This window comes from Bombus vancouverensis, unplaced genomic scaffold (assembly GCF_051014615.1).
Source record: "Bombus vancouverensis nearcticus unplaced genomic scaffold, iyBomVanc1_principal scaffold0043, whole genome shotgun sequence".
Classification (NCBI taxonomy): Eukaryota; Metazoa; Arthropoda; class Insecta; order Hymenoptera; family Apidae; genus Bombus; species Bombus vancouverensis.
The window spans coordinates 226194-253994 of NW_027468934.1; the positions used below are offsets into that span (position 1 = coordinate 226194).

The 27801-nt window shown below is 39.2% G+C and overlaps 1 protein-coding gene and 1 long non-coding RNA gene across 2 annotated transcripts in view; one reads left to right on the forward strand and one right to left on the reverse strand.

Annotated features, from left to right (window-relative positions):
- LOC143304623 (uncharacterized) overlaps positions 1-23066 on the forward strand; it is a 72830-nt gene extending 49764 nt beyond the window's left edge. Inside the window, exon 2 of the mRNA XM_076627128.1 lies at positions 20078-23066. Coding sequence (XP_076483243.1) covers positions 20192-21994 — 1803 coding nt within the window. The 5' untranslated portion in view covers positions 20078-20191 and the 3' untranslated portion in view covers positions 21995-23066. The remainder of the gene's footprint in view (positions 1-20077) is intronic.
- The window catches only part of LOC143304625 (uncharacterized), a 47462-nt gene that overhangs the window by 11259 nt on the left and 8402 nt on the right, over positions 1-27801 (reverse strand). Inside the window, exon 2 of the long non-coding RNA XR_013061300.1 lies at positions 10370-10420. This is a non-coding gene — a long non-coding RNA (uncharacterized LOC143304625). The remainder of the gene's footprint in view (positions 1-10369; positions 10421-27801) is intronic.

Sequence of the window (27801 nt, forward strand, 5' to 3'; positions counted from 1 at the left end):
TCGCGTTCCCTTACCGAGCGTCGCGGTAGAAAACTGCGTTATATTGCGTTTCTGCATGCATACTGTGTTTCGTGACGATTCATTCTGCGTGCTCGTAACAACAACAACTTCTTGTTCGTTCCGAGTAAGTACATATCTCGATGCGAGAAATTTCGTATTTGTTTTCTTCCTTTCTATTTTTACTTATCGATATATTTTACGATATACATTACTTATATTTTGTATATTTTATGTATCTTATATATATATATATATTTTTTTTTTTTTAGAAAAGTACGAGTTGTTATCGTTCCTTGTATATTTGAAAGAAGTGACACGATCAAATTACTTGTTGCAATAACGATATAGTAAAACTAGCAGCGATTAATAATTTAGTCTCGTATTATTTTATCGAAATCTTTTATTTTGTTATGGTTAATCTTCAATCTGATCATAGATTCTTTCAATTCTAACATACAAGAACGTATATAACGTTGAAAATCGCCATGTGCAAAATATCGTTTACTAACAAGTATAGTTAAATAGTTGAAATATCTATTTTCACAGATATTCATAGAGGAAATCCTTCTCCCTCACCTTCGCGTCTACGATCCACCATTCTTCCCTGGAAAAGCTATTCTATTACGTTGATAATGAGATTTCAAAGCTATCAATTGCCATTATAATCCACCGCCAATATCCTCCCTATATCGCCCAAATAACTAAATAAGTAACTTCCTCCGTGCTTAATCGTAGCATTAAATATTTGCCGTCGACGGCTGAGAATTTATTGTGTGAAATTCGTATCAGTCGATGGCTATGAAATACGCCTTTTTAAAATATTTATACGTTGTATGGTAATTTATCTCGCGATGTTTTACAGGCCGATGACTACAGGCAATTTTCAGTTTTAACAGATAAATTTAGAAAGTGCATAGATGACAGACACGCTTCAAATAAATAAAAATCCATTCATTTTTATCTCTGATGAAAGCAGCGTCGAACTCGGTTGTAAAAATAACAATTCGCAACGATTTGTTACGTTGTGTAGTTTGAAATTGTCGCAGCTGAGATTGCAATTTCTTTACGATATTAAGCAATTTTACATTTTTTTCAAACATATCTAATCACCTGCTTATTATATACCCGTTTCTTTGCTATTATCTTTTTATTGCACTTCTGTTTATAAGTATTGGGATATCTATATAAAATGCGGCAAATCTGAGGAACGATCGGGAAATTATTAAAATCTTCGTTATAAAATTATCGTTTGATTTGAAACCTATAGAGATTGTAGTTATCTTAGTTATCTTATTTTCTTGTATAACAACGTTCTATTTATATCGCTTTCACAAATTATGATACCAGTGTTTCTTTTTTTTTTATTACATTTACTCCTATCTAATTCCAGATCTTGATTCCGAGTTATGCGTGTTAGGGGAGAAGATTAAGTGGTGGGCTAGATGCGCGATCGATCGCGTTCCCTTTTTGTGATCCTCGCAAGCAGTTTCTACAAATTTTTGCACTGTTATCTTAGTTTTATCTTACTTTCAAAATATCGATTATAAAACACTTAGCTAGTCGAATGCCGAATAAGAACAAAGTATCCAATATCGAAAATTACTCGGCACGCACACACCGAGATAAAAATACATAGCCTATTGTAATATTAATTTATACGTAAGCGATACATGCCCTTGCTCTTGAAAGGTAACTTTTGTCACCGTCGATGAATTTATACTAGTGTTAAAATGTTACAGTATCATTTAAATATTGAAGTGAAAGCATAAACACTTACAATATTCATCAAAGCATTGTACCTAGCTTAGTTTGGTATGGAACGAATGAATATTCAAGGAAATCACGAAGCTGGTTAACGTCACCTTGTATGACATAATAGCCCGCAAGCAATCCCGTGCGCATGACTTTTGCGCTATGCATTGCATCTCTGAGAGCCGTAAACTGATCCACCTCGTACTCGCCGATGTTTATTAGTTTTATGTTTACCATTGTCCGATGAACAGTGGATAGTCGCGACGACACTTTGTGTTTCCGGCACATTTCTCTCGATCACAGAATTCTAACCTGTAAATATGCCAACTTGAAAACTAATTTCTTCGTTTATCTTTGAAAGCTACGAAATTACGATTTAATTTTCATAGGGAAGATCAGATTGAAATTTCCCACGATCCGCTTTCCGTGTTTGTTTTTTCTGTTTAATATACAAATTTATTAACAGGTGTCTTTTATCTATAATTAAGTAACAATAATAATAACAATAACAATAACAATAAGTAACAGTAACAATAACAATAAGCAATTAAGTAATAAGTAAAAGTAACATAATTAAGGAACAATTGTTTTAATAGAAGATATATGCTAGAAAATATATCACTTGCTAAAATGAAATTCGTTCTAGGATCTTTTCAATTAACTCTTTCCATCGATCAAACTGTCTAAGTTAATAGACCTTTCCTCAGCGTGCTTAAGCGATTATCCGCATTCAATTGTTGGAATAACATAGATAAATACCATGACTCATACGGGGCCTAATATATCTATCATTCTCTTTAAAAAAAAAGTACATTTACGTTTTACGTAGCTCGATATTTTATTGTTGTTAAATTGTAGTGGAAATTAATGCATTAAGCTAAGCATAACTGTCACGATTATTCTAAAGATATAATGGCCACGCGTGAAATTATTTTTCGTTCCTATTAAAATCATATATCGTAAATAATATTATTTCACTTTACGTTAGTTTATACTAATTTACAAGTCTTGTCTCGATACAATTGCGAAAATTTGGCAAACTAAATTGTCTAGAAATAATACATAAAGCTTCAACCAGAAACTGATATTATGGAAGAGAGCAAACATATACGAATTACTTTCTATCTTATAATCAATTATATAATATAAAATTCGACGATTAAACAATAAGATAATGTATTCAAGTTTTTATCATTCGTTTATCGCCAGCGACTAATACTGACGTATATGCTATCACACACGCACAAGCTACAGGCAGAAACACACTGTAGTGGCACTTTCTCCCCAATATCTCGGAAACTAAGCTAGTCCACCCTCTATGTGTATAGAAAAGATCGTTGAAAATATCGAATTCTACATATAACGTATGCAAAAATTATCGAATCCGTGGATACAATGTTTCTACAGTTTCACCATTTATTTTTCTTGTTCAAACTTTTTCAGAATTCTTTGCTCGTCGGTCTAAGCTCCGAGCTTCTGACCGTAGAAAAAATGACTGAATCTGATCTAAAAATTCTTGTATGGGAAATTTCTCTTGCATGGGGAATTCTCAAACGGTATCAGAGGGTGAATTTGTGTCGTAAGAGTACTATAAGAGTATTATGGGGAGGGCAGGGGTGGAGGTGTCCATATAATATTTATCTAATCTTTACAACCACGTACGAATATTTAATTGTATCTTCTCGTAAAAAACATCGTACAAGAATATTTTCAAAGAAATGTATACTTGGCTTACGTTTTCCTCATACCTAAAACTTGTTTAGTTTCGTTGCTAATCTAAATTTAAATTAGTCTGGAAAGCATGTACATACGTGGTATAAATTCCTACGACATATACCTTATAAAGAATTAGCTTTCCTTTATTCATGCATCGTTATTTAGGATTAAATCTTCGCAATACTAAAAGTGTCATTAGATATTCGTTAAACACTAAAAATTTCAAGATGCAAATATTTTACCCGTTATCTGGAACAAGTAAAATTTGTTCGAATTTCGTACATTAACTTTGAACAGACGATCTTGGAAAGTTAAAATGACATTTTACTACCAACAACGCTATATATTTATTACAATTTCTTGATCTATCCTTGATTATTGGACAGCGAATCTTTATACGTTTTCTGATAGTTAAATTCACGTTAACATCGCTTAGGTCTTCCGTCATCGTTAGCATCAGTTAGGACACTGAGATTCCACGAAATTTTGTCGATGGTTACGCAATAAATTTCGCGAAAGCCTACGATAGCTCGGTCTTCTTCGCTGACTTAAATTGTTTTATTTCAGCAAACTGGAAAACAAGTATATAGCAGTGCTTGCTGGAAAATTCTTAATATAATGGAAGGCCATATTTTACAAGTACGATACGAGATAATACTTTGTATACAACGTAGGTGTAATAACTTGTCAACTACTGGGAGGATGGTACAAAGTATAACGTTCAACATAGCAGGTGCAGGACGAGCTGCCTTATAGCTCTTTAACAGTGATGCTCAACGCACGTATTATAACGTCTCAAAACTCTATGGCCTTACGTTCCAAATTTTTTCCATGCGCTTTTTCCGCTACCTCGCCGTTCTTATTTTCACACTTATTTCCCTGATTATTCGTGAGAAACTAACTTGTTCGCGTTTCTACGTCCAAGCTTCAGAAATCGTAACTTTATTCATTTCGTTGCAACGTTTGAACGATATCTATAATTATACGTGACTCGGATGTTTATTTATCTGTCCTATATTAAAGTGTATATTCAGACCTTGTGACAATTGTTCTACATTCTCATTTCAAATCATTTATTTTTCTGGCAAATGATCTTTCAATTCATTCGGACGATCTTTCTTTCTGCAACTATTTTGCAACTATTGCTTTTCCACTTTCAAGTCGCAAACTAAAAAACTATAATCGTTTATATATCCTAATTACAAGCGATTAACTCAGCATTTGTATCATTTTCATAAATTTACGAGATAAGCGATAGATATATCTGTTTTCAAATACGAACGTTTGAATCGTTTACATACATCACATGTTAACGCATTACGAATTTGTGGCATCGTTAACGATGCTCGATTCGTATAAACAAGCGATAGCAGTACCTTGGTTTATACTATACTAATCGAAGTTCGAAGTGTTTATCGTCGTACCCTTTCATCGTTGCTTTCGATATTATGCTCGTTATATTCCAGAGACGGCGCTACCGAACAGCTAGGAATAAATATGTCGTATCGTTCTATAATCTGAATGCTGTTTTTAAACGTGACGATTAACGCTAAATCGGAATATAGGGCGACAGTCGAACGACGGAATTCAAAGTAGGATGGAACATTATCCATCATATCGAAAATCGTACAGTGACATATTATCTTCGAAATCAGATTGATTTCTTAGTTGGAATAAAATCTATTGGAAGGAATGGGATGCAATTTTACGTAATTGATTTGGATTATATCCGATTATAGAATTCGATGAGTGCCACTTTATACGTTATCGAGCAGCGTTCTATGTCCGTGATACCGTCTGTCGTTCGTACAATTATATCGCTAGGAAATATTACGTTGTAATCGCGAGGCTGTGAGTCAGCCAACAACGGAATACATCTATAAATATTTTATAAAATCCACAAGAAAAATATTTTTTATGAAAACTGTACTCAAGCCATTGTGTATATGTGTATGTATGTCGATGACAAAATTATAGATTCTAAGGAAACAGTGGTTTCATTGACGCTTCGGCAATACGACGCGGCATGCCAACTGGCATTCTTAACGATTCAATTTATACATAACGTAGCGTTTCTATACGTAGAAGAATATAGAGAGTAAAGAGGCAAAATGTGAAAGTACTTATTATTATATGATATCATCGCTTTTCTACAACTCGAGACACGATCGTCGATATGAAATTTTAACAATTTGCGCTTATTGATTTTGAAAGCGTTCGTATTTTTACTCCTTTTATTTCTCGCCTCTCCTTACTTCGCACAGGCACCAGAATGATGGCAACATCTTTTTTCGAACAGAACTGTCATAGATTTGTCGCAAGTTTCTTTGACTTTCGCTGTCGGTGCTCCAAGAAAATATGATTTCTGCTGTTTTAGCTTTATTTCGTTATCGGTCGCCTGTAATTCGCTTCTATGTTAATCTTCAGACTTGTTTATTAACGGAGACAAATTGTTGATTTCACGTTCACAATATCGGGAGCGTCTTCTTAAACGTCAACACCATTTCTATGGCTACTCTGTCAATCGTTTAATTTCCTTATCGTTTGCCGTTATGTAAAAAAATGTGAAAAATAGGGATCTAACGTTTTCGCTATACATATATCGATTAATAAACACTTTTTAAACCGTTCGATCATTAAATAGACCGAACTCGTGCGTTTATCGAATTGAGTACATAAAATATCGGCTGCATAAATTTTCTCAAAGAAATCGAACGATACAACAAATGCCTCCACTATCAAACCATGACAGTAACTGTTTCTTATCTAGCAATGTGTGATCGATACAAGAAATTCTTCGATATTCTAAGTATATTTCTTTCATACCCGGATCTCGAAGCTTTCCGTCAAACAGCCATGGAAACCGATGAAAATATGGCACTTTCAATTTCTCCGATAACTCTGTAAGACGAAGGAAATGGCGTTCTCATAAGTCAAGGATAGCTACTCTTTTAACATTGTCGGTAGATCGTTGGAAAGCAGTCGTTTCGCTTGGAATTTCTTCCCTTTCTGGACGCGTCGTATCTCGTTTCGTCTATCACTTTTATTCCATTACATTGCCGCGAACCTGCACAGGTCACTCGTCGCTTCGGAACACAACCGTCAGGTGTACGCCAATACCAACACCGACTGCGTCAACAAAACAGACACTAACGTCACTAATGATGCTAACCGAGCTAACACCGATGGAATAAGGAACACGAACGGCCAGCGAGACCGATGAAGATGTGTTGCTGAAAGCCCAGGGGTCGTTCCGGCGCACGTTTTATTACTCTACGTGGCTCTGTGTCTTTTCTTCCCGTTGACGCAGCTATCCCCATATCGCTACTTACCTTACCTATCGCGCTATTTCTTTTTTTTCGCGTTTATGTACCTTTTAATGTCCACCGATAAACGATGCTTTCACGTGCATCGCTCGGATATTTCAAAACTATTATTATTTTAGAGAGCGAGCTTTTTCATTTTTTATAGTCTGCTATTTGCTGGTCCAGAGGAGCTCTTTTCTTTGTTTCTTATCGCGTTACGTCTATACGAATTCCATTTATTTGGACGAAATTAGTTAGCTAGTAATTAATTAACAGAATTAAACGAATTTCTGTCAACTGAGTTCATTTATCTGAACTATTGTAAACGAAGAATCATAGGTAATTAGAAAAAATTGGTGTTGGTATAAACGAAATTCTACCGTATACGCTATTTAAACAAGCCTTACGAAATATGCAGGATGGTTGGTAACTGGTGGTACAAGCGGAAAGGGGGTGATTCTACGCGAAAAAAGAACTCGAAAATATAGAATGAAAATTTTTTTTTAATTTTTCTTTTTTTAAATTTTTTTAAAAATCTACAGTGAGATCCGTTATAACGAGACGCGATAAAGTGCACGCGTGCCGAGCGAAAATTCAAAGTCGATTTTCTCGAAAACGAAGCCTCGAACGAAAAATTGTTATTCTATATTTTCGACTTCTTTTTTCGCATAGAATCGCCCCCTTTCCGCTTGTACCACCAGTTACCAACCACCCTGTATATATATGATCGTTTAACGTTCATTATTTCCTCATATTTCGCAATTTGATTTACGCGAAAATCGAATTGGTTAGAATTTGAAAGATGGCTGTTGGCGAGATTAAAAGGCAAAACTAGTTAGGAAGATTCTACGCGAAACATCTGTGATATAGAGGCTCACTGATGTATTTGCCACGTAAACAATAATTACCGCATGCAATTAAGAGGATCCTTACTACGCGAAGAGGATGTAGGTGATGGGGTTGGTGATAGTCTGGCAACTTCTCGTTCCATATATAGCGGCGAGGCATCGAAACGGAACGACTGACAGCGCGTATCGACACGGCAGATGAAGAGATTTCGACTTGGTTACACTCGATCTTGTTACTCTGTGTCAGAGCTGCGAGCTTTCCGGAAAATTTGAGTTAGCCTCGTTACTTAGCGAACGAATTTCAGTCTGTCGGCATTTTCTCTATAATCAGCATACGAGTATAGCAGCAGCCGTGTCATTGAAAAATTAACGTGCTGCTGGATAAATTATGAACGAATAAGATAAAAATTCATACGCCAGATACTTGTCCGACGCAAACGTTTAAGAATTTTATATCTGACACGAAAGTCGGAGAATTTTTAATGCGATTCAAAAATGAAATGATTTCCGATAAGATATACGAAGATTGATAGAACGAGTGGAAAACTTTCGAGTGGTTTAGATACATCTATCGATATTTTGTAAGTGGTACTTTGTAAGCCGGATAATTACGTTATCTGCGTATAAGATAAGTTTCGAATATTTTTAATATTAATCATATTACAGTTGCAAGATTTCGTAGACAATTTAAGGAATTGAAATATCATTATATAGAAATGTTCTGCTAATTTTCAAGTAATTATTTGCTCTCTTTTAATGATAAAAGCTGACTTTCAAAGCAAACGGTCCGCATTAAGCGACACAAAGCATTTGTGCTTTTACCGTAGAAACGAACAAATACACGAGTACAGCATTCGTTTCGTCGATTAAAGCTTGCAACTATATTTATATGTTCTAGGAAATGTTGGTTTCTTTCTTAGCGAAAGTAATAGTACCGTCCTGATCTTGCCAATAATTATTGTACATTCGATGATCAATAGTAAGTTATTACGGATTCTAATTTTTAAAATCACGTTACACATTCTTCGGTTCTTACATTTTCGTCTCTTTTTTTCTGAAATGTGCTATGTCTTACATGATTTTCCTCTTACTACTAGTTCCCACTCTGCTGTATTGATCATGTAATATCTACCTAGGCATGCATGTATATACATATACCATATCCCTATTCCATTACCTATTTCTACAAGACCAAAACTCCACCGCGTAATCTCGCCTAGTTCTCAAGTCAAAATTACCTATACATATAACTAGACATTGATTCTTATCATACTTAACGTTTTTTCTTCAGTGACATTATTTTCTTATCGTGTTTTCACATTTATACGTGTATATTCGTATCTAGCGTTTGTTCAGTCTGGAATTAAATGCTGTTTGCGTATACAATAAAGTCTTCGCCTCTGTTTATTTTATCCGAGCAATTCGGTCTTAACGTTTATCTTGCCAAATACAAAATGCAAATCAATAGTCGCATAAACACAAAAATAGAATGAACGAAATCTTCTGTACTGAAATAATATTAACGACGACAAAAGTGAACCGAATCTGACAAATAGTACGCAACTGTGACATCAAAATTCATAAATACAGTTCACGATTTCGTGATTTAGCAACTCCGTATTTTTCAACAAATTTCGAAACTAGCAAAATGATGATCTATATCCTCCTAATGTCACGTGCCTCGTACTTTATCGTGCTTGCCCTATTTACGATTTCTTTGTCTTTCGTACGATAGGTTTTTAAAACTTACAATCGAAATATCTTTTTCGAACGCAAATTATGATTTCGTAATACCGAGAATTAATGCTTTCCAGCTAAAAGATACGAATGCAAAGAACTCTTGTGTGAATATAAGAATACCAACCGATGTATGGAAAATATAGTATGGCCAAAATTAACTCGTGATTAATTCGATTGAAAACTATAACGGTATCCAATTTCACCGATACATATAGCATCAGTTTTCAGAGCTAAAAATTTTTGTCACGTCTCCCTTCCCAAAATCGCTTCGTGTATCACTCTGAAAGAGAGTAAAGAGGGCGGGGGGAGGGGGCTGGCCTTGGGGGAAGCGGAAGAAGAGTGGTAAAAGAGGAAAGAATTCTATCGGTTGCGACGAAATTGAACGCGATCATTGGGAAATCACCGTCCAGAGAAATATTGCCCGATTAACCGTTAATGATTTCGGTTTCACGCAGAAGCCGCCCTCGAATAGGTGCTTCAGTCGTGAACTTTAACTGCACCGCGTCGTCCCTTAAGCTGTAAAAGGTTCATCAGCCGGAAAGGAATTCGTGAAAGAAACGATTTCCCTCGATATGAAAATCGTTCGACCGAGCAGGATTTGCCAGCGAGGAACATATAACGTATTGTACGAATGTGCGCTGAAGAAACGCGGGAGAACATAACGTGTCACGTGTAGCGTTCCGCGTGTTCCGTCTGCTCACGTACTTAACGGCAGAAAGAAATCTTGTACCTATGTGTGCCCGACGATTGCCAAAAGGATCGGGGCAAAACGCACTCAAATCGATGTAATTCTATCCCGCAAGACGAATTTTTACACGAATTCCTCGTGTCATATAGCGGAGGGACGAAGGGAACAATGTTAAAAACTAGATGAATTTCCATGATTTAATTTTACGCATTCTAAGAAATCAGGGACTAATGGATAATTTGTGTGGAAAATAAGGGGGAAATTACAAAGAAGCGTTACCTCTATAGTTGTAAACAACTGATCATGATAACTTTACTCACCTAATTGCTATTCGTCGTTCTCGTTCCGTTCGCAGGATGTTTCGATATAATCTGTGAATCCAATATAATTAATAAAAAAATTATACGGAAAATCAGATTCTCGGATTATATTAGATTAGTGTTATACGCACATGTATGGATATTTGGAGGGCTAAGAATCATAATGTTGTTATCAACCAGTTTGCTGTTCCGTTTCATGAAATAACGCTTTGCGTTTATTGTCATCAAAAATTCATTTGTTTAAGCCATGAAAGACCATTGTGGTTTTGAATATCATTTTATCTCGAGAAATGTCGAAAATCGTATTATACGTGTGTATGATGTATCATAATCTCGTAAAATTACCCCTAACCCCAAGAATTACGTTATACGTACACATATTTTCTTATCTCTTGTCTAAAAGTTATCGTCGATACGATGCGTACCTGTGTGTTTACATTATACGTGTATGTACGTAGATCGGATAGTAAATAATTTGGAAAACATACGCGCTGTGAAAAAGGAAATTAAGGCCGCGGTTTATGCATCAAATGCCTATTTTTCTAACGCTTTTCGAGTCGGATCGCTGAACTTGAAAAGGGCCCGCTGTCACGAACCAGGTGACAGCGCCTTGAAAACCCAAGTGGCCAAAATAAATAGACCGACACGGGCCGGGAAACGTGAGGTCGTTTCTGGTGCATGAAAGTGTAAACCCAGGTAACAAAGTGTGTCTGGGCATGAAATGGAATCTGTTACAAGTATCACATGCTGTTTCTTTGCCAACACATCCTGCCAGCAATAAACGAGAAACGCGGTGACAAGTGATATCGTTTATACGCGTGTTCTTCTGCATTAGACGCGATATCGCGGATAATCGATCGACTCTAGGTTTCATCCTATTATTTTATTCGACGTTACGCTAGTTTTCTCCGATTCTTCGCATTCTCCGTTCAGAATTAGCAAATCTCGACCCGCGCGCACGTTACGATCGTATTTTGCTTACGGATTTTGCGTCTCTGTTTTCCCATGGAAATAGAGAGCTTTATATTTTTTTCCAACGTCCGTTAGATTTTTTTTTAGCTTTGTTCGCGTGCACTGCGTTTGGATAGAATATCAATAGAATCATCGCAAAGTAGATAACCGATTGTTTTGAAACTTGACAAATAGAAAAATTTGAATTGCGATTTTATTTTTTACATGCGAATTGCTAAATGTTATATCGCGAAATAAAAAATTGCAGATAAAACTATGCGCGTAGAATTCTTTCTATTTGAAAAATTCCATTTTGGATATCGGTATTCTAAAGTATCTTTTGTTCGCTGAATTTTTGACGAAACTCGTCTGAAACTCGTCTTTCCTTGTTCCAATCGAATCGTACGACATTATCGAATTAGTCTTTCATCGTTTGCTGTTTTTAACGATTGGAATTTATTGGTATAAAAATTCGAATTATATTCGTCTATTCGAGGATCCGAGCCGTTAAATTTCGCCCCTGGAGCAGTATCGGTTAAACGTTTTACCAAATCGTAGAATATTATGCAACACGAAAAACTAGCGATCGAAAATTACGAGAAATTTTTTAAGGAACAAGCATTTTCTATGCTGTTTGCTGTTTTCAATGATGATCGATAAATTAATTAATATTACGTTTTAAAATTTGTCGAGCTTCTGCAACTGTAGCGCGATGACCGATCGATCAAAGATTTGAAATATCGCCGATTTAGAAAATTACAAAGCACATATTTGACAGCGGCGTTAGTAGTGTTAGGGAATAATTGTGTCGCACACACGTTTCAGAGAGACAAACAAAGCTCTTTGTTTTCCCGTTTCTCTTTCCAGGTAGAACGAGTTTTCAACGAGTCACAATCGCACACACGAAACTCGTGCAATTAGTTTTTTACTTATCGTCGACAATGTTTCTCTTTCTGTACTGTAGAATATGGAACGCATTTCTGTAATTCACCTATTAGCCCGATGTATTTTCCCTTATCGTTCTCTTTACTTGTCGTTCTTTTTACTTATCTAATGTATTCAACCTACTAGTAATTGTACAATACAATCGTATTTGGACTAATATATATTTGGCCTCGTAACAGTGCGTATAATGTTCCTTAAAATCAAACGAAATTCTCTCGTTGCTTATGGTTTAAGTAATTTTTTATCCCACGTAACATGCCTATCCTATCTCTTTTGATTTTAATTTTTGTTTTTAACGCGAAAAGCGAAATAACACGTAATTACGATTTACGTAGCTTGAAAATAAAAAGAAGGCGAAATATTTGGCAACGGCATTCTTTTCCACGGAACGTTTCTTCTCTGTTCAAAAATTAATAATATTTATACTTAATACGAGGATCATCGAAGAAAATTTCTGATTTCCCGTTAGTCTCGCTTCGAATAAAACGATATTTAAGATATAATCATAATATTCGGTTAATTTACGCTAATAAGGTATCTATTTTTGGTATTATCGTTGAATTTTTGTAAATTCGTATTTTGCTCGCATACCAGTTTCTAAAAATCGTTTTGGAGACCACAGTTTGGCCAGGTCTAGTCTAAGGTAAACGGTTTGCTTCAAAGTGTTTCACTTAACCTAGTCACCACCTTTGAGTCCTTTCCGACACAGTGTTTCTTTAGAAGATTTCCCAATTTTTGAAACAACAGAAAGAAATTTTTAATTCCACGCGTTATCTCCTTCCACGTTATTTTTCTCCGTATTAGTTCTTTTCCCCTCGGAAGAGCACAATTGGCTCGAGGACCCGTTAACCTTCTACTTAACTATTAAGCTGGAATGGAAATACATTAATGGAATCTATGCCGAGATCTTAAAATACTTTCACGAAGAATCTAACATAAACTATTTACAAGTTATAATTGCCCCGATGTAATCGAAGGTACGTATTATATTTAAAACGAAAGTTACCGGCGTGTCAACCGCGCGTTTTAATTAAGAGCGTTGTGTTACTTTGTCAATCGTGTATTTTACTTTCTTCGGTGAATTCGATCAGATTCTGAATCGCTTCGTTTCCGCTTCTATCATTAAACAGAAGTTGCATTTTGTATTTACTGCGAGCTATCACATCGATTAATCGTTACGTGGCTCGTTTGTAAACATAGAGACACAAAGATAGAGTACGCGTGTCATACGTTAAGCGAACGTGATACGAAAAGAGAAAGAAAACGCTCGTCCCACGCCGATCTTACGCTTTCGTGTTTACCGTACTACCAAGGCATCTAGCGTCATATATTAATCGAGATTGAGATATAGCGTATATTTATAAAATTTGAAGCGGATATTTCAGCGTGTAAACGATTGTCGTTGTTAAGCTGGTAAGTGAAAGTTTGCTGGTAAGTCCGTTGCTAGCCGCGTAACTCACGCCGATCGTTACCTTACGGTAACACGCACGTGTCCTGGGTATCGCGTTGACAATAAATCGAGCAGAGATTCTATTTTCATGTTTGGCTGTACGATCCGGCGAGCCATTCTCCGGGCGGAACGAGTTTCGAATGAGTTATCGTTACGCGCATTAAGCCCGCTATGGATAGGAGAGAGGCGGATGGAGAACCGTCGGTGAAGAGAGAAGCCAGAGGGACGCGAGTTACTGGAAGCGAGTGTGAAGTGATTTCAGGGGGTCGAGATATTTCAGGCTGCAGGAACGGTGAAATAAAGCGGCCGCGTGTTGTGCTGTTCATGGCTCGTTATTATGCTATATGCCATGTCCTCGCAGCTACTAAGGTCCTTGTCGTAATGGAAATGTGAAGAGAGACGACGCGGCGAGGCGCGCAGCTCGCCGGCGAACTTACGAGCAAGGAAGATAAATGCGAGGATGAAAGGGACGCTGTTGTTGCGATACGGCCAACCAAACGAAGCTTTAAACGCTGTTCAAGCCACGTGACAACGAGACGTAACAGGGAATTTATCGAAGTACACATTGGATAAAATCGAACGAGTTGAAAGTAGCGTGCGAACAAAACACGATCGCGATTGAAAGAACATGATATTAAAAATGATAAATGACGAAAGTGTTGATATTAAGGGAAATGTAGTTTATTTTTTTCTCTGATGAAAAGCTTCTTCGCCTTTGGAATATCCAATATTTACCATTCAGTTCTTCAACTATACGTATACGTTATTCAACCTTACGAGTCTTGAAGGAAATTTATATACGCGATGGTAAAAGTATACTCCTACTACTAATGATATTTATACTATATCCATCGAATACGCGATAATGTCGTAAATAAATTCAGAACGGAAGAACGAAAACTCGATGACCGTTTTCCTTTTCAAAAGAAATGAATATTTGCGAAGCGAGCGCGCGATATATCGTAACTGTGTATGATGTAGCAACGCGTGCGAAATGTATATGGATACCTTTGGAAATACCTTAAAGGCCGTTGAAAGTTTAAAAGACTCGGTACTTTACGGTGATTTGCCGAGGAAATCGGCCCGAGTGATTGTTAGAATTTAATCTTGGAATTAGGATTAATATTCTGTGGAAGACACAATGTTTATGTTGAAATAATACAATGTGATATTTATTAAACAATTATTTCGAGAGTTATAAATGTGCGTTCTGGAATGTAGACAGTTGGCTAGTTATTCACAGACTGGCTTAGTGACCCATGGCCCTTGAAAAGGTTTAGAGCCCCACTCTCTATGCAGTAATGAGTGTGACCTGTGTGGGTGTCTGTGTGGCGTCACATGTGGCACAGAACCTTCTAGTAGCTTCTCGACGTGCCCGTCTAGAATGTTCCATCCATATCCTCACGCTTCTTCCGGCGTCCTTTTGAAAAAGCGTGCTAACTGCCGTGGTGCATCTCACGAACGCACGCTGGTGGGGATGGCGCTGGGCAACGAATGGAAGAATCTGTACGATCAAATACTCTATCCGCATGCGACTGATATCGTTGTATTCCAACAGTGATTACGCAGTTTGCGCCTCTATCATTGCTAAGCGGAAAATGAAAAAGACGAGAATGGGCGAATCGACTGGAGAATGCGTAACTTTGTCTCCATTATCGTTGCTCTGCCGCAGGGTTGGGCAAGGAAGTCCGAAGAAGAAAATACTCGGCAACTCGGGGATCGAGCCGTGCATATTTGCTAGCAGCTGGCATAAAGAGGCCGAGATACTGTCGTCATAAATAGGAATGTAAGCACCCACGGGACTAAGCAGACGAAATTCTTATTATTTTGCGGTATTATAAAGGGGAAGGAAGCGCGACGTCGACGTCGACGTCGGCACTCCGCTGATTTCTACCCATTCCCACGAAAATAATCTCGCGGAAGCACGCAAATCTGATTTTCTTGCATTCCCTTCCCTAAAATTTCCGAGCTTTCTCCTTATCTTCTCTTGGTTTATTTCGCTCGTTAGCGCGAGATCCAACATATTTACCGATTCGTACGAACATCTATTAAACGTTTCGCAAGAATTTAGGCTGTCGTTTAGTTTCACGTGCTTTTTAACCTTATTGGAGCAATTGTAATTAATTTTCTTAACGTATGGAATTCCCCTAAACAAAATCAATCAAATTTCAAATCAGATACAGATAATAATATTTAAATATTTCATCGAGTGATTATGAAATAATTATCGATAATACGAATATAAGTTAATTTTCTACAAATTAATTTAACTAGGAAAAAACTGAAATTCTTTCCGTTAATCTTACTCCGTTAGCTTTTGCTATTTTTACTGTTAATCGTGAAAAATCGAATAGAAAACGTTTTATCAAATTGTCAGACCGTTAACGTTCGATTTTTTATTTTTGGGCGCGAAGTAATTTATGCGATTAGTTTTATTAATAATTCACCACACGTTCTTTTTCACGCTAGGTATTAAACGAAACATTCATCGTCGCTTTTTTTCTCTGTTATTCGATTCATGGAATCGTTCTTTGATTCGTGGACTTGAAAATAATTTACCAAAAATAAAACCATCCACCTAAAGTACATCTCGAGATAAATCACCTTCGACTATAAATCTTTCCATATGCTTTTGACAAAAGGGCGAGTTTATTTCTATTTCATATCTGTTTCTCTCGATTTACACGGCAAAGTTCATTGCACCGAGGAGAAAGAAGGGGAAAAACGGGCAAGAACGGGAAAGAACGAGCAAGAATGCGAAAGCCAATGGGATTGAATAAGTGACGAATATTTAACGTCGACCTTCGCTCGGTCGATTACTTTTCCCATTTACGGGCATTAATTGCTTCACTCGGAAGTACGTTTTCCAATTAAGCGAAAAGCCATTGACTAAACACAATCGGCAATGGAAATGTTTCTTACGCAATTAACGTTACGTGAACTGTTTGCGGAAACTTTCGAAAGAGTCCGAAGGGGTTAATAACACCTTGTTTCCGTGAAATCTGATGCTTTCTGTTTCAGCTCGTGTATGTTAAGATGTGATTGCCGTGTACGTACCGTGAATCTTAGATCTTAAAAAATTCATCGACTCTTTTGTATACGTGTACATAGAAATAGATATAGAGACGTAAACACGGATGGAAAATCACATCTTCCGTAATTGCAAAGGGAGCATCAACGTGTGTGCAAATTACGTAAATCTTTTCGTACGAATAAGCAACCGTTGATGACTTTACAGAAGAGAACGACGAAGGGGAAGAAACGTCATTTGCAACGAACACGCTGCACCGCTTTTATTCGATTAACGCTTTAAATGTAATACAAATTAGAAAACGAAATACACGCCTCGAAAGTAATGTAAACGATTCATAGCATTGACGGCGATTTAAATAGCACTTTTATCATTAGTCACTACCGTCGCCTTGTTCCGCTTTTTCTTTCCGCGCTCAATAAACGTACAAGCGTTTCATTGATATTTCGCTCAATGAGAACGAAAATTCTATAAAAAATGACAACTGGCTGTTATTATAAACATAATCGATATATGTTTTATTAAATTACAATGAAATATATATCAGAAATGTTACAACAACTATTTATATTGGTATTGAGAATGTAAACTTCATTGCGCGATGTTATATTAAATATTCTTGTTCTAGAAACGAACGAATCGAGTAATTTTTAAAATAAAATTTGTTAAAATATTTAGTAAAAGTCATTTATGTTATATATTTCTGCTTTATGTCTTTCATATCGCAAATTGCATAGCCAAACATAATCTAAAATTAATTTTTGGAAATTCTTTGGTTTTAAATAAAGTGACGTGTAAAATTGAAATTTATTGTACATAATATTGTGTGTTTTGAACGAGATATCGTATCTTTAACAATAATTTTGCATATTTTGACGCGTTAAAAGCTTTCATTGTTTCGCTCTGATATAGGCAAAAACGTTTCTCCCGTGAGATATACGAAGCTAGTTTATTACATTTTCTGCACTTTAACTAGAACACTTATTCACTTGTCAGTTAACAAAGTCTGTACATCACCGGCACCGAAAATATGTTAAATTACTTCACACGCGTGACACGTAGCGGTAGTTCGTTCGTATCGATGTGGTCATATTCGCTATTTTATAGAAAACCAGCGAGATCTTTTTGTTGAATTTATCAATACAGTAATATCCAACTTTTCGAATAAGACATTTTTTTACAAAACAAAACTTAATTGACATTGACATTTTTTGTTAAATATGTGCGTGTTAAATATTAACAAAAGATTCTCGGTACCTTTTTATTTATACAGACGAAAAAGAACGTTTGGAACGCAAAATGATACAACGCTCACAACGTGAAATGTTTACAACGCTCCTCCTACTTTCATACCACACGATGCACCACTTCGAAACCATCGAATTTTATTAAATAAAATTTTCCTGTATTTCTTATCGTTTCGAGAGATACGACTTTGTCATGTTACGAGAAAGTATCCGCATACCGTTAAAGGTAATATCACTGATATTTTTTACACTACTGTCCATATGTCATTGGAGACTTCTTCTCAGCGCACCTAGGATAAACACATTTTAGTATATTTCACGTGTATTTTACGTACGAAATGATATCGATACTTATCAATTGTCTGTATTGTAAGGAAAATAGGAGAAATCGTATTAATCGTTTGCGATATTTTATTACTATCCTGTTTTATCTAACGTATGTTTCGATGTATCGATCGACTCGTGAACGAAAGTGTATGAAACGAACTTGAGACGTTGTTCTTGACAAATTACTTTTCTGAATCACCAGCAAACTCGTAAAGTCTACTCTATTCTACGTGATTACTCGACGTTTACTCGTGTTTCATGCTCCATCTGGTAGAAAAAGCAGAATTCCAAGTAGTCTCTGTAAAGGAAATAACCTGATTGATAAAAATAAGTGAAAAGCAAGAAAAAGAGCCGATTTCCAACTACATGAACGAATTCTTTAGGGGATGCGGTCTAAAACGACGCTGGCATCGGTAACCATTTCGAGACAGCCGATCTATCAAACCGGCCTAGATCGAGACTTTTAATACGCTCGAATTTCCCGCGAGAGTTACCCCCCGCAAGCAGCTTGGATGGATAGGCACGTACAATGGAATTATGGTTCCCCTATGTTCCCATTACTATGCCATCTACGTTATGCGTTCTATGGTTGTGGTTGCTCTCCTTTCGATGCCCTTAACGACGCCCTTCGCTGTTTTATGCCCTTCGCAAATAATCTCCGTGTATCTGACCGTGTATCCGCCTACGGAGTGAATGACCTTTGATCGACGATATTTCCTCCTAATGCACGATACGAATGAATCGCGTAGGGCGTGCTCGAGTTCACAGTCCATTTTGTTAGCGTTATTCCGAACCCTTATTAACTTTCTATGAACTTTATAGCGTTCGCTTCGTACAGGGATTTCAATCGATTTTGCCCAATTTTAGCGCGTTGTTCGATTTAAAGAAAAATTTCAACATCATTAGTGTACTGTATGTCAAGTAAAAATTTTCACGATCATCGAATCAACGAAAAAGAAATTGACGTCAATTTGATCCTTGCTAATGTAAATGTGATATTTTATCCTTAGTAAGAAGAAGAAAACGCGTAAAAGAATAAGTAAAAATATTATGATATCTAAGGGCGTCCTCGGATCGTCGCTACGATATACCTACCGTTGATATTTCAAGTTTGATCAATTTCTCAACCAAAAGGATCAGTATGTACCGTCAATGCGATATTTATTGATAAACGCGTCGTTAGTTTAGTTAGATCCTTGATCGATTTTTATCTAGGTAAATATTTGGAAGAAAATATGTCAATTTTATAGTAGTTGTATTTAATTAATTGATCCGAGTGTTCCTTGTAATTAAAGTTAGAGTATCGAATACAAAAATTTATTACGATATTTCACCCTTTTCTTTCCTCAAGCTGGAACGCGATGTAGCGAAATGTATTATTGACGAGTTTATAATTAAAACATATATATAGTCTTAGGTTTAAACTAAATCTAACCGTAATATGATTGATGCCACAAAAATCGTTAATATCATACCGTGGAACGTAATTTGCAAATTGTACAACTAGGTTGTAGACGCACGGCCTGATATTTGTGTTTCCATGAAATTCTAATGAAGGCTTTAAGATTAATTGACGGAAGAACATGACAGACTGTCCTATTTCATATTCTCTGGAAACAATCCAGCAGTAACTTTAGAACGGGTAGTCGCATTAACTTTATGAAAGCTTATTGCATCTTTGACCATTCTATTTTGACCGAAGGTTGCTCACTGATTTTTTTTGCATTATATTTCACGTCTGTTGCATGCTCGCATAGATCGACGACAACCATCGATTTCCAAGCAGTACTTAACTGAAACGAGGTGGGAAAGATGCTCGAAAGGATCATAGCCGCCCGGCTGGAGGCTCACATGACCGAGAGGGCGCCCGGATGGCACGACAGCCAATACGGATTCCGCCGCGGCCGCTCGACCGTGGACGCGGTGAAGAAGGTGAAGACCATGGCCGAGGACAAGGTCTCTCGAGAAGGGGTGGCAGTAGCGGTATCACTCGACGTCACCAACGCCTTCAACTCGATCCCCTGGGCCAGGATCGTGGAAGCCCTGTGACACTTCGAGGTCCCGGCGTACCTGGTAGGGATCATCCGAGCGTACCTGACAGACAGATACATCGTTTACGCCGGGAAGAACGGGGAGGAAAGAAGACGGATCGAGCGCGGCGTTTCGCAGGGGTCGGTGTTGGGACCGATACTCTGGATCACGGCCTACGACTCCGTCCTCCGATGTCCGATGCCCCCGGGAGCAGGCATGGTGTGCTACGCCGACGACACCCTGGTCCTGGCCGGGGGACGGTGGTGGCACGACACGGCGAATCGCACGGAGGACGCCGTGGCGTGCGCGGTGCGCGCCATTCGAAGGCTCGGCCTGACGGTGTCGCCGGCCAAATCCGAGGCACTGTGGTTCTTCGACCAGCGACGAAGAGGAACACCTCCTCCCGGACTGTCGGTCAACATTGGCGGAGAAGAGGTCCCGGTGAAACGCCAGATGAAGTACCTGGGTCTCACGATCGACAGCAGATGGACCTTCGGACCGCACTTCGGGCAACTGGTCCCGAAGGCGACAGCCGCAGCCAACGCCCTGTGCGACCTCCTACCGAACATCGGCGGAGCAGGATCGAGAATCCGCCGACTCTACGAGGGAGTGGTTCGGTCCCGAGTCCTCTACGGGGCACCCGTCTGGGCCAGAAGCTTGACGGCCAGTCGCCGCAGCCTGACCTTGCTGCGGAGACTGCAGAGGACGACCGCTATCCGCATAGCGAGAGGCTACAGGACGACGTCATACGCGTCGGCGACCGTGCTGGCGGCATCCCCCCCGTTCGAGCTGCAAGCCCTGGCGCTCGAACGCGTGTACGAACACCAGAGGGGCCCGACGCCATCGACCGCCAGCCAGCCGGCCCCGAACATCCGGGAGGAGGCGAAGAAGGAGACGTGGGAACGATGGCGCTCGCAGCTGATCCAGGAGGACGCCGTGCGGCCGCACCGGGCCGTTCGCGCCGTGCTTCCCAACTGGGAGGCCTGGAGGGATCGAGGCGGAGCGCCGCTGACCTTCAGGATGACGCAGGTGCTCACCGGCCACGGAGTGTTCGGCGAGTACCTGCTAAGGATTCGGCGAGAGGCGACATCCGTCTGTCACCACTGCAAGGAAGAGGAGGACACGTCGCAACACACGCTGGAGTTCTGTCCGGCATGGGCGGAACCACGACGCGTCCTACGGCTCGAAATCGGCGAGAGCTTAGCCCCCGAAGCGGTCGTCGCGGCCATGCTCAGAGGGCGCCAGGAGTTCGCCGCCATCCGCACCTACTGCGAGCAGGTCATGCTGGCGAAGGAGCGGGCGGAAAGAAACCGGGAGCGAGCTCACGATCCGTCCAGGACATCGCAGCGCCCGAGGAACACAACGCGCCGCGGGGGCGCGACGCCGCCACCGGCGCCGCCGCGGCCACCACAGGAGCGCGAAAGAACCAGGAAGAGGCGTCAGGGGACGGGGTCCCCAGGATGACGCAGCAGGAGCGAGGCGCTAGGGGGCGTGGTCCCCCCCAGCGGTCCAAGAAGAGCAGGACGCCTCCCTTCGACAAAAAAAGGAGAGATAGTCGCCCGGGGGTAACCGCTAGTAATTCGGGAGAGATCCCGGGTGCATCTCGACTCAGGCGTCAGGACAGGCCACCGTGGAGGTTTTAGCCGGTACGAATCCGGCACTACCCAGCGCCCTCTCCCCGGAGGGCGCGGGGCGCCTATGAAGGTTTTCTCCACGAAAAAAAAAAAGTACTTAACTGAAAAGCTTTGCATGTTTAGGTAGGTATCGAATGGCAAACTAACCGAGCAGCGATGACCGGCTTATTTCTGATCCATACATTTTCTCCATCACACCCATGACGTTCCTTTATTCGATCGCGTATATAATTTTATTTTTTTCAGTGACTTCACTTCACATAAATGAAGATAGCAGGTCGTAACTTTGATTTCTTTTTTCATACGATTCGAGGCGATTCGAATGCCCACGAATATTACACCTATATCGTCGAACGAATTATAAGTTATAATTATAACATAGATATTAGAAAATGGTAGACATACAGTCGAATTCTACTATCGACACATTTTCTTTTTTGTTTTTCTTTTGTAGATATTGTTACGCCGGGCGACTCTCTGCCTGGCCCAGGTCACACACCGCGGGCCAGACGGACACCAGATGTCCGCTCTTCCGTACGGCGTACCCCTCAATAGCCTTAAGCATCCGTCATAAACCCGAGTCACTTGCCTGCTAAGGTCCTTCAAACAAACATCTGTTTCCGAGGAATTTCTCGAGACTATTGTCTACCACGGCTCAACTAAGGAAAGTTGGTTTTTCGCACGCACGCTGCAACTGTCCTCCCACTAACCACTTTCTCTCGAGGGCGGTTAAGACCCTTCGTTTAACCAATTAAAAACGAAGCCTATTCCCTCACTCTCCTAAATAACATCGGCACCAACAAATCCGATGGTCCCGTGCGCTAGACATACCCATCCTTAGCTTTCCTCCGACACATCATCGTCTCCCAGTACAGTACTGATTCTACATCCTTCGAACGGTCAACATCCTTCGAGTGGGTATACACACCCGCAGATCAGTCACTCACTCATCTCGTATATACGCACCAGTGTAACTATCCTCGTTATAAGTTGTGGAATAAACGGTGAAATATAACTTACTACTGTGTCATATTCAATCAACCACCTCTGTTATCTTAACCGAAACAGGGGAACGACTACTTCGCGGCGTCGATTCACCGAATCGTAGCGAGAATTTACGCCTCTCGCTGACGCGTTTTCCTCGCGACCGCGTCTCTCCGCGAACGGTCGTAACAGATATCAAAGTGCAGACGTTGAGTGGAACGTCGAAGATTCGTTTTCTTATTTTGCTAAAGAAAACCTTGTGGGTGTCAAATAAGGAGTCGTAACCAGATGAAGATTCTGCGTAAATTGAACAGAATTTCTGCACCAAAACTGGAAGCCTCGCGATCCAATTTTATCTTCGTCGTTTTTATTTTCTTTGTGGAAGAAATTCTGTACGTAGGATGATCTTATATTTACTCGATAAATATTTAAAATGGAAAGTATAACACGATTTTACACGAAACCCCTTAAATATCGAGTAACGATTGCAAGCGGCTTTTACTTTACGGAATTTTCATTCATCCCTTAATGTACCTTGATAACTAGCCAAATTCATTAAACAGCTGTTTCTCTATCGCGCTAGTTATTTTATAAAATGTCATGTTCGACTAATATGCAAATTATGCAAACGCTGAAATATTTCATAAGATGAGCGGGTTTTACTATTTTCAGAAGATGAAATTTTACGAAAAAGAGCTTTGTTCTTGAAACTCAGGTACACGTAAGTAAGATTTTGCAGTTGTTTTCATACTACATTTCCTTGGATAAAAGATGCCTTATTTTTTTTTATTTTTAAATTACCTTATTTTTAAATGCCTTATTTTTAAATAACCCAATTTGTATACAAATTTTCCAGCTAAATATCTATTTAGTTTTTAGTCGAAAATATAATTAATTTGCCGCAAAATGCGACAAACACGTAGCTTATTAGAATGAGAATGTATCGATATATCAGTAATTTCTGTTGATTTTGATCTATATTTTATTCCAATCGTTGCTTTAGCGAAACGTTAATCCTTTGAATTTTCTTATTTTTTACATCCGAATTTCAAGGAACCAATTACCAATGTAACTGCACCGGTTGGAAGGGAAGCAATTTTATCTTGCGTGGTTCAAGATTTAGCAGAATACAAAGTGAGTCTCTAAATACGATTGATTCTACGCATTCTCATATTACTTTATAACGAATTTGTACTAAACGAGACAATCGTTTTGAAGATTGTTTTGAGAAATTTATCAAATTTATTCTCTAGCGTGTATCGTAATGTTAGTTATTAAAGTGTCGATGATGAAATTTGTTTTTTTAAGCGCTAGCACATTCACAACAATATCGATTATCAACAGAAGGGAAATTTACGTAATTTTCTATAACATAACGTTACAACTTTTCGATCTTTTGAATTTGATAGCAAATCGATACTAAAATTTACTAAAATTTGTTCGGAATGCTGCTTTGTTTCTCGTTGCATGCACGCGCATCTTATAGCAAGCTTGGGCGAACGACTCACGAATAAGTACGACAAAAATTGCCGCGAAATTTTTGGCTGGCCGTTTTGTCTCCGCGTATGTCCTTCGAGAAAACGGATATCTAAATCGCTTTAAATTACCTTAAATGGCAGCGTAGTTTCGGCGCTGATAATGCCTTTTATCGACCAACTGCCACTTGAAAAATTGTCAACGAGGCTAAAAACTGTCACTACGGTCAAAACGGACCCAACTAGCTTGATAACCATCCATTTAAGAATAAAGATCTAAATTTTTTACATTTGTTTTTTCATTTTGGTAATGGTTATCAACCCATGGTTCTTTTAGATAATAAAAGAAACTTTAGCCGTTTCATGAATTTCGATCGACTACTTAGGAAAATTAAATTTCTGCCAGTGTCTAACTTATACATACCGTATTGTTCGACGGAAAATTTGTAGCGCGAGCTAAAATAAGAAGGAACGGTGCAACAATGCAGCTAAACTTCCGTAATCTAGCAAAGAGCAATCCAAGTTTCAAGCGGCCATGGAAATCAAGCGGGAACCGCAACTCCGTCGAGTTGAACTGTCGGCCCGTTCGCGTTAATGGCGGCGCCAACCTATCATTGCCAAAGATATTCGAAGATCCGTAATTTATAGATGGCCGTTAATCCGGATTGGCAGTCTCAGCCAGGCTCGGGTTAACTAAGATCGACTAGTTGTGTTCCCGAAACGGCAAACACTCGAATCTTATCGGCTTCCATCGAGACGGTATTCTTGCCCTTTCGTATCCCATCTTATAATTAGCAGCCGTTACTGCCGACGAACATTTTCGTTCGAGCCACTTCGGCTCGTTCGAGTCGATTCGATCGGCCCTCGAAATTCCATACGATATAGACCGAACGAGATCGACGTCTGCCTGCCTACCTGCAATTTTCCAACCGACGGCGACGGCGACGACGACAACGACGAGTATTCGTTTTTATTCGTCCGCGTAATTTTGTTAATTAATTAACTAACTGCTTCGCTTTGGTGGGCGAGAGGCAGACCCTTGAAGCTTGAAAGATAGTCGGAGATAGAAGGACAAGAGAGGAGAAAGAAATGGAAAGAAGGGAGGGGAGAAGGTGGAAAAAGCGACGAAGAAACAGGGAGAAATTCACTTAACTTTTTCGTGGCCGTTTAACGAGGTCAACGGGTTAAACAACCTTTCTGGATGTCTATGCTCTAGATTGCTTTTTGCTTCCGAGTACTTTTAGTAATATCCTATCTCGTACCTATCTCGACCATCCGCTGGCCAGACGAGTGCCGACTACGTTTGAAAATATCAGTAGCCAGTTTTAAGTAACGGACTTCGATTCGAGCGAGATGAAATATGAAGGAAATGGCGAGGATCCGTTACCTCCAAGTCTTCTCGATTTCTTGTCTTGGCTCTTGGCCGATTCCTTTCCCCGGTCGACACCGATGGAGTCGCTTCCAGAAACAATTACGTTTCATAAAGAGTCGGAACGTTTCTTTTTAAAAATCACATCGACTTTCAATGTAAAACGTTAATTGGCTTTATTTTAAAGGGGACAAGAAAAAGTTTCCTCGCGATGAATCTCGTTCGGCGAAAGGAGAGTCCGGATGGAAAATTACGAATGCTTGGCTTCCTTTGGTAACGCTATAAAGCGTCAGACACGCCGGGCATGCTGTAAAAGAGGTTCAGTTAATTTAAGGAAAACTCCGTTCCAAGAAATGTTTGACCCGTTGAATACCTCTTTTTTTTATCGCGTTTCTTCTTTTTTTGCTTGGTCGCGCAAAGTAAGAGCCCAACCACTACTAACTAACTTGCCTTTTACACCAGATGCTATAAAGCCGACTAATACGATCTCCAGCTGTTTCAACTAGTTTCGCATATTGTACGAAAGCTCCATCATCGCGTTTTCACGTTTAAAGCAGACACGTTAAATTCATGGTACGAAACGAGTCTCGCACAAATTCGCTTTTTGAAAACAGCTTCTATTCTTCCAAACGATGTAGTATCTTCCTTCGTACAGCACTATAGTATATAGAAGTCGTTGCGCGTCTCTTCGAATAAATTTTTCGATATATTATTAAAAATAGGAAAGCAATTTTATCGCATTTTGTACAATTTCGAAATAGTTTAGGCGTTTTCCGTGTAAATAGCGTATCTCGGTAATCGAAAGAAAGTGAAAATCTGACACAGAACGCGACGAATAAGTTTCCACTACAGTTCCGACATTTTCCTTCTCTTCCGCATCATTATCTATCGCGTTTTATCACGTACGATCTTTGCATTATCGTGAATATTTGAGAAACTGTCTCGATGTGCTTGCACAGTGGCTGCTGATACTTGCTTAATTGTCAATACAGATCGCAAACGATAGTTGCATTTGAATCGAATAACTCGTAATAAACTATTCCATCTAGCGAGTTCAGCTTCTATCGTAATATTCGAGCGCGCCAATAAACTCGTTTCATATACGTTAGCTTTTCCGAAACTAGACTAGAAAGTATCGTTGATTTTTGTTCATCGAACGATTAATTCCACTTGACGTACGTCATATTTTACATTTGCACGTCGGTTTCATTTGGTAGATTATAGTAAGAGGGAAAGATATCGAAGGGTATTCGTCCGATCGGGTCGTGTTCCATGAAATTCAAACGAATGTATTTAGAAAGGTCGGCAGTCTAACCTGCAAACGGCGTTACATTCTTCTGGACGAGAGGAATAGGTTATCGTGGCTAAGGGATGAGACATCGTAAAGGGGCGGAGAAGCTAGGTTGGAAGCTAGGAATAATCGCGCCGTTTATAAGCCGCGCCGGTGCATCCCTCGGTCTTCCGGTTATGCATTAAGATGACGGATAACGGTTGCAACTATGCCGGAAATCTGGCAGCATCACGATCTACAGATAACAACGCCTCTCTGGTATCATTTCGTCCATATATACATATAGGTGCAATACGTGGTGAAAATGTTAGCGATTTCAATTAAACATCGATCACAGTCGCCTCTAATCGATAACGCAAATTAAAAACTAAAGTATTGGAAATATGATAACATTTTAACTAGTTAACATCGCGTTAACCGTATTTAAACTTTAAATCGTACATTCCCATATCCACAATATTAATATTTATGGATTTTCATAAACGATCGCTGTACATCATCTTCGGAACGAAACAAATAATAGCGCGGACCTAAAATTCTCTTCTTCGTTTTATAAAGGATGTCAAGTTGCATCGACCGACGTATTAAAAAATATATTATTCCATTAAAAAAAGACAAAGAGCGATTTTTACGTGCTCCCTTACAGAAAAACTAACAACATCGAAATATGACTCCAGCCCCTCCTCCCCGCCCTCGA